Source organism: Nicotiana sylvestris, chromosome 2, assembly GCF_000393655.2.
Source record: "Nicotiana sylvestris chromosome 2, ASM39365v2, whole genome shotgun sequence".
In the NCBI taxonomy this organism is placed as follows: Eukaryota; Viridiplantae; Streptophyta; class Magnoliopsida; order Solanales; family Solanaceae; genus Nicotiana; species Nicotiana sylvestris.
The window spans coordinates 121,530,271-121,542,631 of NC_091058.1; the positions used below are offsets into that span (position 1 = coordinate 121,530,271).

Consider the following 12,361-nt stretch of genomic DNA (forward strand, 5'->3'; position numbering starts at 1 on the left):
GCCTACGTTTCTTTTTTTTTTTTTAAGAAATTAGGTCGAACGTAGTTCAACCATCTAACCTAACTATTTTTATATTTTATTTTTCTTTCTTTCTTTTTCTTTGTCTCTTTTTTGTCTTTTTTTCTTCAAAACAAGTTGCCCCATCTTCTATTTTCTAGAGGCATGGACCTTTGACAGTTCTTTTCTTGTTCATTATTTTTCACTTGAACTTTCTAAGAATTGCCCAAGTTTGTACTCTTGGGACATGGACTTTTCTTTTCATTTTTTTTCATTTTGTTTTCCGGACTTTTAACTCTAAACTTGATTCCAAAAGAGGGTGGTAAAAGAAAATAACACAGGCTCAAAAGAGGTAACAAAGGGTATAAAGTGTTTGGGTAGCGTAAAAAAGGGCCCCTAACCTCGGGAACACAAAATATAATATCCTTTCACAATCACGACATTGATAAACATGTTTATCTTCTTGGTGTGCCGTGGTCGTGAGGCACTTTCCATCCATCAATGTCAAACTTTCGACCAAGCTTCAATTGATTCAATATCCTTAAGCCCGATTTTCACAATGATTTGAAGGAGAATTTTACTCGACCTTAATTCAAAAGTATTTCAATTTTTTCCTCAAAAATGTGTTTTCTCAATTATCCAATTCAAGCTTAAATCAATTTTCTAAGATCTGGCCAAAAATTCCGCATGCATGTCATATCACTAAAACTAGCAGGAAAAGAACTAAACATGAAATGACATAAAAGGACAAACTATATTTTATTGAGTAAACAACAAGACAAACAACCTAAAATTCGAGTTACAACCTTAAAATAACTCGGCTAATGAAAATAGCAACAAAACATGTAGACAAGACTCACACAAACAGAACAGAGGGATAGAAGGGTTTGACTCAATAAAACAAATAAAATCTGGACCACAACCCTGAAATAACCCAGATAATAGAAAAAATATCAAAACAAGCTACCAATATTCCTTCCTGGTGAGGAGAGAATGATTTTTTAATTGCTAAGCTTGACATTTAGCCACAAATTTGCTCATCAGAATCACCATGACCTTCTCCAATTTTAGTCGGCAAGTTCCCGAGAGGATTCTCATACTCCATGTCACCAGACATTATCCCCACAAAGTGTGCATTATCATGTGCAGGTAAAGGATTCTGTGTGATATTCTAGGTGTCATTGTCTTGGATCACAATTAGCTTTTCTTAGATCATCCTTTGTATTTCTCTTTTCAAATCCCGACAAGTTTCAACATTGTGCCCCTGGGCATTGGAATGATATTCACACCTTTTAGAAGGGTCAAAGCTTCTTGCATGTGGGTCCACATGATTTGGAGGAATGGGTGCAATCATGTCATAATGCTTTAACTTCTCAAATAAGCTTGCATAAGACTCCCCTATTGGTGTAAAATTATTTTTCAACCTTTGCTCCCTTCTATACCCCTGGCTTGGATGTGGGTTATAGGGCACTTGAAAATTTTGTGGAGGCTGGTGGAGATTTTGCGGTGCTCGTGCTCGTCTTCTACGGTGTTTTGGTGGCTGGACAACATATTGAGGTGGAGCAACAGAGTATTATGAGTTCTGAGGTGGATAGTAGTGCTCAGGAGCATCATTGGAAAATAGACGAGGCTAGTCATACCTTCGAGATGCTCTCCTTGGACCTCTTCTTGACCCTGGTGTCATCATAATTTCTTCATCCTTCTCATTCGAATCACTAAAATTATCAGATTCAATTTGGACAGCCTGAGTTGCGGCTTTGAGAACTGCTTGACTTATAATTCTGCCTGTCTTAAGACCATTCTCAACCATTTCCCCCATTTTAATTGCTTCCGAGAATGATTTACCCACTGCGGACATCATATTTTGAAAATAATCCGGCTCTTGAACCTGAAGAAAGACAGTGATTAGCTCGTGGTCGTCCATGGGTGACTTAACTCTAGTTGCTTGCTCTCTCCATTTAATGACATATTCCCTGAAACTTTCAGTTGGTTTCTTCTTCAAGTCTGAAAGGGAATTGTGGTCTAGGGCGATGTCGATGTTGTATTGGAACTGTTTGACAAAGGCTTGAGCCATGTCATCCCAGACATACCAGCGAGATGTGTGTTGATCCATAAACCATTCAGAGGCTACCCTCGTAAGGCTTTCCCCAAAATAAGCCATCAGTAATTCTTCCTTTCCTCCCGTACCTCTTAGTTGATTGCAACACCTTTTTAAGTGGGCTTTAGGGTCTCCAAGTCCATCATACTTTTCAAATTTGGGAGTCTTGAAATCAGGTAGCAAGTGGACATCGGGGAACATACATAGATCCTTGAAGGTAGTACTCTTCTGACTTGCCAACCCTTGCATGTTTTTCAACTGTCGTTCTAAGATATTCACTCTTTGGGTCATTTCTTCCTGAGCCATCATTCGGGTAGGCTTCTCAATATTTGCAGGAAGATCAAACAAGTACGAGTGGTATTCAGGAGAGTGGTACTGCTCTTGCTAGGTAGCAAATTGTGACTCATGAGTTTCCCTCTGCACCACCGTCGGATATGGGATAGTGAAGACGGGCATAACAGTAGTGATTGTCTGATTGATTGTCAATGGCAAACTTTGAGAGTATGAAACAGAAATTCCAGCTGTAATCGTACAGTTGGGATAAGGACTAAACCTAGGTGGATATGATTGATTGGACAATGAGACCGGAATGGCAGTAGTCAAGATGAGTGTGAACTTTAGAAAACCATGAGAAGAAAAGGGCGGTCCTTGGCTATTGGCCCGTGCTTGACACATTTAAGTCATTTTCTATTTCAATACTCTATTTTCCTCAACCAAAGTAGACTCTTGTTGAACTCTTTGACCTTGAATCTCTTGAGCATTTGTAACAGCTTCGAAGTCAGTTGTTAATGACATTTTCCCCTTGGATCTTGTGTTGTCAGTTTACCACAAACCAACCACCTTAAACTTTCTTCACAATTCAAAACAAGAGACATGTTAGAATGGACTCAGTCAGTCCTTATTAATATCATCATTTTTTCATTTTTTTCACTTTTCATTTTTTTATTTTTTTAATTGTTGATCGAACCTGATGTGGGTTGCCTACGTATCATGTGAGCACCTGAATCAGATCTTGCGTAATTCGGGAAGATCAGGAATAAAGTAAATTAACTAAATCTCTTTTTTTGGATTTTGAATTTTTTTTTATTTCCGAAAGAAAATATTTTTTGATTTCGTTTTTTTTTTTGAAATTTCGAATTTATTTTTTTGTGTTATTTTTTTTTTGAAATTTCGAAAGAAAAACTTCTAAAGAAGAAAGAAAATATTTTTTTGGATTTTTGAACTTTTATTTTGAATTTATGAAAGAAATACTTCTAAAGAAAAAAAGAAAATATTTTGAATCTTGAATTTCTTTTCAATGAAAGAAGAATGAAAATATTTTTGGATTTTTTATTTTGGTTTTTTTTATTTTTTGGGAAAAAGACTTCTAAAAACACGTAGAAAATATTTTTTGGGTTTTGATTTGATTTTCCTTTCGAATAAAAGACTTCTAAAATGAAAGAAAATACTTTTGGTTAATTTGTTTTTATTTGGGACTTTCTAAAGAAAGACTTCTAAAGAAGGAATTAAAAGAATTTTTTTTGAATTTTTTGAAAATTGGGGTCTTAAAAGAAAGACTTTCTATAGAAGGAAGTAAAAGAATTTTTTTTTTGGATTTTTGAAAATTATAGGCCGGAACCGATGAGGTTTGCCTACGTATCTCACATCAGGTGAGAATCAGACCCGCGTAGTTCGTCCACTTTTGACGGAACAGGGAAACATGACTTTTGAAAATATTGGCTATTTTTTCTCTTTTTTTTTTTTAATTTCGGGAGAGTTTCAGAAATTTCAAATACCTACCTCTCACTCTTGATTTTTTCCCTTTGATTTTCTTTCCCTTTTTTTCTTCTTTCTTTTCTTTCTCTTTTTCTCATTTTCTTTGCTTATTCTAGAAGCCAGTCAACATGCAAGCCGAAATAGACAAATAACAAGTAACACGTAAGATGCATTAGGATGGTCATTTAATTTGGGTGCACCTGTCCTAGACGGAGCCAACCCTTATGTTGAGTCCCCAAAGTCAAATGTACGTGATGTAAATAAGCGTTCCTACTAGGGATCAGGCATGAGGCTATGTTATCCTAGGTTTAAAACCTTGGTGTATTATTCTAGACCTGGCTTACCCGAGCGGACAGCTCGAGCCGGAGGGGGGGGCATCGTACCGGGAATACAAAAGCTTCACCGGTTTTGCAACTTATCCGAACCTCATTCTAAAATTGGGATATGGCTCTAACAGAAAAGAAGCTACACGAAGTGCACGCTTCCCAGATGATTTAGAAGACTCAGAGAGAAGAGGGTTTCGTAACAGTTTATATACAGTTCAAGCAAAATCAAAGCGATAAAAAGCGACATTTAGCACATTAGGCTCAAACATGTAAAAATCAGATAACAAATAAAAGCCAATCATAACAGCTATTCTAAGCTTGAATTCAAAACCCTGAACCAGAGATTCTGGGTTCTCCTCCCTAGTAGAGTAGCCAGAGCTGTCACACCTCCTTTTTTCTACCCGGAAGGGGTATATGAGTGAGTTTTTCCAATTAAAGTGACATTAATCGAAATCGGATTATTTAATTTAATTTATAAGAGTCGCCACTTGGGATAATTTATTTGGTGTCCCAAGTCACCGGCTTATTTTAAAATCCCAAATTGAGGAAATTTGACTTCATTTTAAAGTATGTGAATCAGAAATTCTAAATAAGGAATTCTTTTAACCCGGGAGAAGGTGTTAAGCATTCCCGAATTCTGTGGCTCTAGCATGGTTGCTTAACTGTTAATAATTGGCCTAATTATCTGATTAATTACATGTTTTAAACCTATTATGCATTTTTAGCTTTATAACCGCTTTTAATTATTTTAATCGCTTTTTTAGGATTTATGAAGTTTTTTCTGGAACAAGTTACGATTGTCGTACACTTGCCGTTTTGGAACACAGCGCAAATCACGCTACATGGAATGCACTCACGATTTGCGATATGTTTATTTGTATTATTGTTAGAAGTTGTTATGATCGGGTCACATGAAATGCACACCTAAATTGGAGATTACGTATCGTGACCATGCCACGGGAACCATATCCACGGTCACGATGATTTATTATTAATCGCGTCTAAAACAAACTATAAGATTCATGAAATATTACTTTTCCTAAGGTTTGAGATTATTGCGGAGGTCAAGAGTTATGATGTTACTTGTGGTCAAAGCGAATACAAAATAGTCTGTTTAAATACATGGACCTTCACACACAACTTTGGAATTTGATTAAAAGCTAGCTATTCATATGCGCAAACGGAGTGAGTACTTACTTAATTTATTGATATTGATATATGTACATCATATCATAATCTTCAAATTAGAAACAAAAATCGAGATCCGCACTTGGAACAGGTGAACATCGAACGAAAACCTTGACTTAGGACCGAAACCTCGGACTCGAACCGGAACTTGTTTGGTGCAGTGAACCAAAATAGAAATTTAGACTGTTAATCAATTGTAACCTCATCTTAGCACATTACATCTGAAGCTATGTCATTATGCTCTCAACCTGCCAAATAGACAAATCGAGAAGTCTTGGCCTAAAATTATCTCAATCTCTGACCGATAGCTCAAATAGTTGCTGGTTAGGAGCCAAAAATGAAAAACCACAAAGATATGGATTTTGGGATAAAAAACTTTAACATCCTAAGAACTAAAAATGGACCCAGGTGAGGATTTTTCTTTTCACTTCAATAGCTTGGCCAAAATCTAGTTGAGGGTGAACAGTGTGTGCGCGTCTGTGGCTGTTTTTTTTTTTTGGAAAGGGAGCGATGGGCGTTGCTTCTTCAGCTGAAGAAGAAGACGACGTGAAGGCTCCTCTATCCTGTCCAAATGGCTGATCCCTCTTTTTTAGTGTTATGAATTAGGAATTATTTTTACGGGGAATAGGAATTAGGTTAGGTCAAATGGGGAGTGGGTATGACCTCAATGTTTTTAGGCTATCTGAAATTGAGCCTAAGAAATTGGTTGTTTGAGCCTAAATTTTATTTTATTTTTGAACACGACTAAAAAAAATACTACCCATTTACGAATTAATCCTATTTTAAGTAAATAACTATTAAAATAAAACTAACCGTTAAAACAAACATGTTTTTAGTATTTTTCAAATATCATACTAAAAGATAAAAATGGAAAAATCATTGTAAAATTCAAATAATATTCCTGAAAACAAAATGGAACTATTTTTGTATTTTATGTAAGGTATATAAATTAAAAGTAACTAGATAAAATATTAATTAGCTAAATAAACAAAAATATTTTTTTTTTTGTAATTTTTAACTTTGTGATAAAATAAAATAAAAGATTCAAAACTATTTAGAATAGCGATACTAAACCTAAACTAAATATTTTATGCTAAAACGTATAAAATCTTGGGGAGGGCCAAAAATTATATGTCTATACTATCCCTGCTCCAACCCCACAACTTTGCGACACTACTGCTTCACAACAACTGAATTCAAGCTACCGCTCGTGGGTTCGAATTGATCAAAACATTTGTTCTTGGATCTTCGCGACTTTGTCTCGTGAAGTACTTCTCGACGTCCATATTTTGCCATATTCACGTGATATTTGGCTTTCATCGTAGAATCAAACCAACTAGCTGATTCCCTTGCAACCATAAATTCTCTAGATTCCCCCAAGATTTCATTGTTCATGTGCTTCTTGGATTAGGATGTCACGCCCCGAGCTTGGGGGGCGAGATCAGCACCCGGTGCCTCATCTATCCTTACGTACCAACTTACGACTAAGGGACTCTGGACATATAATGACATACTTTGAACATGAGGCCACATTGCAAGACAATTTGCGAAGTAAAATATAAAACTAAACTGAAACTAACACTAACTAAAAGTCAATAAAAAGCTGGGCTAACAAGGCCGTCATAACTACTACAACTGACAAACCAACAAAATATACATACAAGGCCTACAAGCCTAATATACTGTGCTAACTGATAGGTTATATCTACAAACCACTACTGGTGGATGTACTGTGATCAGAACAGGGTCCTGACCTACCCATAACCTATATACATATATACATAAGATGTATAATAAAACTTTAGACCCGACAACTCCGAAGGATGTGGAACTACCTATAAAGCTGAACTCGGGCAACACCTACTGAGGAGGTCCACCCGTCTGTCTGTCTGAACCTGCATGCATGAAATGCAACATCCCTAGAAAAGGGAATGTCAATACGAAATAATGTACCGAGTATGTAAGGCAATAAAATAACTTAAATCTGAAACTGAACTAATAATATAATAACTGAAAGTAATTAAGAGTCAAAAATGAACTAGAGTATACTTACTTGTTGATACTGACTCAACTCTCTTAATATAGTAAGTAAAATAAATGTCCGACCCTATAAGGCTCGGAACGTGTAACTGCTTCGCCGTAGTAGGATCACTCATAGGCGTTCGGCTATACTAGGATCTGTATCTCAGCCATGCTGGGCTCGCTCATAGGCGCTCGGCCACAGTAAGCTCGGTATATAACTTACCATCTGATTAGAGGTTTCCCAATAGAGTCCTACCCACCGATTATAGCTCGATGGTGGTGAGAATACTATAATACTATGTGTGTGTGTGTGTATAATTTATGAGACTAGGATAATGTACATAAGTTCAGGAATGCGAACTTCTCTTTATGCCTCGTTATCAAACTCGTATAGTTATGATATCATGCCAAAATGAAGGAAGGCTTAGCCTTAACATACCTGGAGTAGGGAAATATTCGTATGCTATTCTTGATAAAGATTGCACCGTACTCCCTTAGAATCGCAAAATCCCGTTGCTATTATAATATGGAGTCTCGTATGAATTTCCAAATCCCCTCACTTTCGTTCTTGACTTTGCCTTTTTGTATAACTCCCATATTAATTCAAGATAAGTGTAGGGATGACTATTATGACTTCCCTTTCTACGTGTTTGCAAGGAATGTCTTAGAATATTATCCAAGTGTCCTCTTAATTTAATTTTCTAAAGTCAAGAGTCATTATCAAATATTCCTTCACTTGCTGCCACGTGGGTGGGGTAGGGGGGCTTTGTCCCCACCTACAATTATGCACAAATCCTTAATTACATGGTTAATTTCTCATTAAACTAATAATTAACCAATTACCCACGTAATTAAAAAAAATCAAACTACTTAAAATATTACTCGTTTTTAATACACCTTATACATCATATTATCAAGGTCATATGGTACCTTGTATGGCACTAGTCCATAAATGCAGGATATTATAGTTTGGACCGTATTTTATCCCAAATTGCCAAATTTCGACGAAATTCTTTTTCTTTTATTTGCTTACCCTCTCTCCTTCATGAATTTACTCATCACGTCTTTGAAATAGCTAATGCTTATAATCCCAAAATAACCTTATTCCCGAACTTATGTTGATTACCTTACGACAAAACTTTAACATATGAAAATGCGAGATGTAACATCTTTTCCCCTTAAAACAATTCTTCCTCGAATGCTTATTCTTAGAGACTTTGGGAAAATTTTGCCATAGTCTCCTCCGTACACTAGATTAAAACTAACCTGTACGCAACTAGAAAACATACTATACATGCCACACATGACCAATGTCTACAAATAGCAACACTTGGCCTCACATAGATGTCCATTATAAATTCTAAAAGTCAAAAATAAGAGCTTGCCTGATGACCTACTAGCCTAAATAGAGCTGTGATGAGATTCACCTAACTCCCTAGACCTTTTTGAAATGACCTCCAAAAATGTGTTGTGAATTGGGCCCCACGGTCATATATAATAGATACTAATATTCCATGTAGCCGCACTATCTCCTTAATATATAACTTTGCATTGTCTTCTGCTGTATATATATATATCTGACCGGTAGGAAATGAGCTGATTTCGTGAGCCTATCAACTATCACCCATATGGAATCGAACTTACAATGAGAACGAGGTAAACCCGTGATAAAGTCCATGTTTATCGCCTCCCATTTCCACGTTAGGATCTCTGTAGTCTGCATTAGCCCTCCAGACTTCTGGTGCTCTATCTTCACCTGCTGGCAACTAGGACACTGAGCGACAAACTGAGAATGTTCTTCTTTATATCGTTCCACCGGTACATATCCTTACTGTCATGATACATCTTTGTCGACCCAGGATGAATGGAGTACCACGAATAATGTGCCTCTGACATAATCATGTCTCATAGCCCTGCCACATCTGGAACACACAAACAACCCCTGTATCTAAGAACCCCATCTCTCTTGAGCTCTAACAACTGCTTCTTCTGTTGCGGAACTCGCTCTCTCAACTCGACCAACTCTGGGTCCTCGTACTGCCTCTCCTTTACTTCAGGTATGAGAGATGATTTTGTAGTATTTTGGAGTACAACTCCACCATTTCCAGAGTCTACTAACCGAACCCCCAAACAAGCCAATTGATGAATCTCTCTAGTTAATTATCTTTTCTCGGCCTCTACATGTGCTAACCTACCCATAGATCGGATACTTAAGTCATCTGCTATCACATTAGCTTTCCCTAGATGGTAGAGAATATTAATATCGTAATCTTTCAATAACTCAAGCCATTACCTCTGTTGAAAATTCAACTCTTTTTGCATGAAGATATATTGCAATATTTTATGATCTGTAAATATATCAACATGAAAGCCAAATAAATAATGCCGCAATATCTTAAGTGCATGGACAACTGCAGCTAACTCGAGGTCATAAGTCGGATAGTTTCGCTCGTGCTTCCTTAACTGCCTTGAAGCATACACAATTACCTTCCCATATTGCATTAGGACACATCCTAACCTGACACTTGAGGGATCAAAATACATGGCATAACCATTTGGACTCTTTGGAAGTGTTAGAACTGGCGCTGAGGTCAACCAGTGCTTAAGCTCTTGGAAACTCCACTGGCAAGCCTTCGTCCACTAAAACTTGGTTGCTTTCTGGGTCAACTTCGTTAATGGTGCGGAAAGGGAATAAAAACCCTCTACGAAACTCCGGTAGTATCCTTCTAATCCTAGAAAACTATGAACCTCTGTCATAGTGGTAGGTCTAGGCCAGGATTTCACAGCCTCAATCTTCTGAGTGTCTACCTTTATACCTCCATCGGATATAATTTGCCCCAAGAATACTACAAACTTCAACCAGAACTCACATTTAGAAAACTTAACATACAATTTACTATCACCAAGGGTTTGGAGTACCGCTCGCAGATGGTCCACATGCTCATCCTCAGAACGTGAATAAACCAAAGTATCATCAATAAATACTATCACGAGCAGATCTAAAATGGCCTGAATAGGCTATTCACCAAGTCCATAAATTCGACAGGTGCATTCGTCAACCCGAAGGACATGACAAGGAACTCGAAGTGGCCATATCGGGTCCTGAAGGCTGTCTTGGGAATATCTTTCTCTCGAACTCTGACCTGGTGGTACCCCGACCTTGAATCTATCTTTGAAAAGCATCTATCCCTCTGCAACTGATCAAACAAGTCATTGATCCTTCGAAGTAGATACTTATTCTTAATAGTTACCTTGTTCAGCTACCTATAATCGATACACATCCTCAGCGAGCCTTCTTTCTTCCGCACAAACAGTACTGGTGCACCCCAAGGTGAAGTACTGGGCCTGATGAAACCTTTATCCAGCAAATCTTTTAACTACTCCTTCAATTCCTTCAGTTTGGCAGGTGCCATTCTATACGGAGGGATAGATATTGGTTGAGTTCACGGAAGCAAATCGATGCCAAAATCAATCTCTCGCTCTAGATGAACACCTGGAAGTTCATCTGGAAATACATCTGCGTACTCTTTGACTACTGGAATAGACTGAAGTGTAGGTATCTCAGCATCTGCCTCTCTAACTTGGACAATATGATAAATGCACTCTTTTGCGATCATTTTCCTCACCTTCAAATAGGAAATAAACCTACCTCTGGGTGTCGCTGTATTACCTACCCATTCAAGGACTGGCTTACCTGGAAAATGAAATCTGGTTGTCTTTGCTCGATAATTAACTGTGCAATAACAAGTTGCCAACCAGTCCATGGCCATGATAGCATCAAAATCCAGCATATCTAGCTCAACTAGTTCGGCTGATGTCTGACGACTACAAACTGTCACCGTACAACCTCGGTAAACCCATCTAGCAATAATCGATACTCTGACCGATGTAGATACCACAAAAGTATCACTTAATATTTCAGGTACTATACCAAACTTTCTCGCGATAAATGGGGTAATAAATGATAAAGTAGATCCTGGGTCTATCAAGGTATAAGCATCATGAGAGAAAATGGTCAACATACATGTCACAATGTCTGGTGAAGACTCCTGGTCCTGTCGACCCACTAAAGCATAGCTATGATTCTTGTTACTAGCTGAACTGGAACCTCTACCTCTGCCTCGATCTCTACCAGCAGAAGACTGAGACTCGTGCTCTAAAGGATGCACGAACATAGATGATCCTGTTGCTGAATTCGCTGGTTGTGCCATACCCCCAGAATCTCTATTTGGGCAATCACGCATCATATGCCCTGGACGTCCACATGTATAATAAGAATCGGAACTAGCTCAACATTGGCCCAAGTATCTTCTACCATAATGTCACACCGCGGTAGAAATGACCGTGCCTTCCTTGAACCTCATTGTTGCTGCAAACCCGACGCTCGTGAGCTCTCACCTAGTTTTGACTAAGTATAACAGTCATACTTGTAACCCTATAACTGTGGTAGTGGAGGCCTAGGTGGCCGTTCGAAGTATTGGGTCCTATAACTGCCTTGAGACTGCTCCTGAGACCTAGCAAATCTCATCCTCTTACATTGCCTTGACTCATTCCTCTCAGTACCATGCTGCCGACACCTACCCCTTTCTATATTCTAGGTGAATGCCTGAATACGAGAGATATCCAAACTATCCTGCAATGCAACGGTGGGACATGCCTTGGTCAACTCAGGGGCCAATCCTGCTATAAACCTATGAATCCTGTCCCGCATTGTAGCAACTATGAATGGTGCATATCTGGACAATGAGTCAAAACGGAGACTATACTCTCGAACACTCATATTGCCCTGCTTGAGGGCTATAAACTTATCGACTCAAGCCTGTCGGATCTCCCGCGATAAGTACTGGTCAAGGAAGTCATCTGAAAAATTCTCCCAAATAGATGGAGGTGCATCACGTCTCCTGGACCTCTCCCATCTCTCGTACCAAAGGATGGATATATCTCGGAGTTGAAAAACTGCTAACTCAACTGCCTC

The 12,361-nt window shown here is 38.1% G+C and overlaps 2 protein-coding genes across 2 annotated transcripts; both read right to left on the reverse strand.

Moving 5' to 3' along the window:
• Window positions 1-1,627: 1,627 nt before the first annotated feature.
• Window positions 1,628-2,401, reverse strand: LOC138885512 (uncharacterized). The gene has a single exon (XM_070166466.1). The coding sequence runs from the start codon at window positions 2,399-2,401 to the stop codon at window positions 1,628-1,630; it is 774 nt and encodes a 257-aa protein (XP_070022567.1).
• An 8,428-nt stretch (window positions 2,402-10,829) lies between these two features.
• LOC138885513 (uncharacterized) lies at window positions 10,830-11,630 on the reverse strand. The gene has a single exon (XM_070166467.1). The coding sequence runs from the start codon at window positions 11,628-11,630 to the stop codon at window positions 10,830-10,832; it is 801 nt and encodes a 266-aa protein (XP_070022568.1).
• Between the last annotated feature and the right edge of the window lie 731 nt (window positions 11,631-12,361).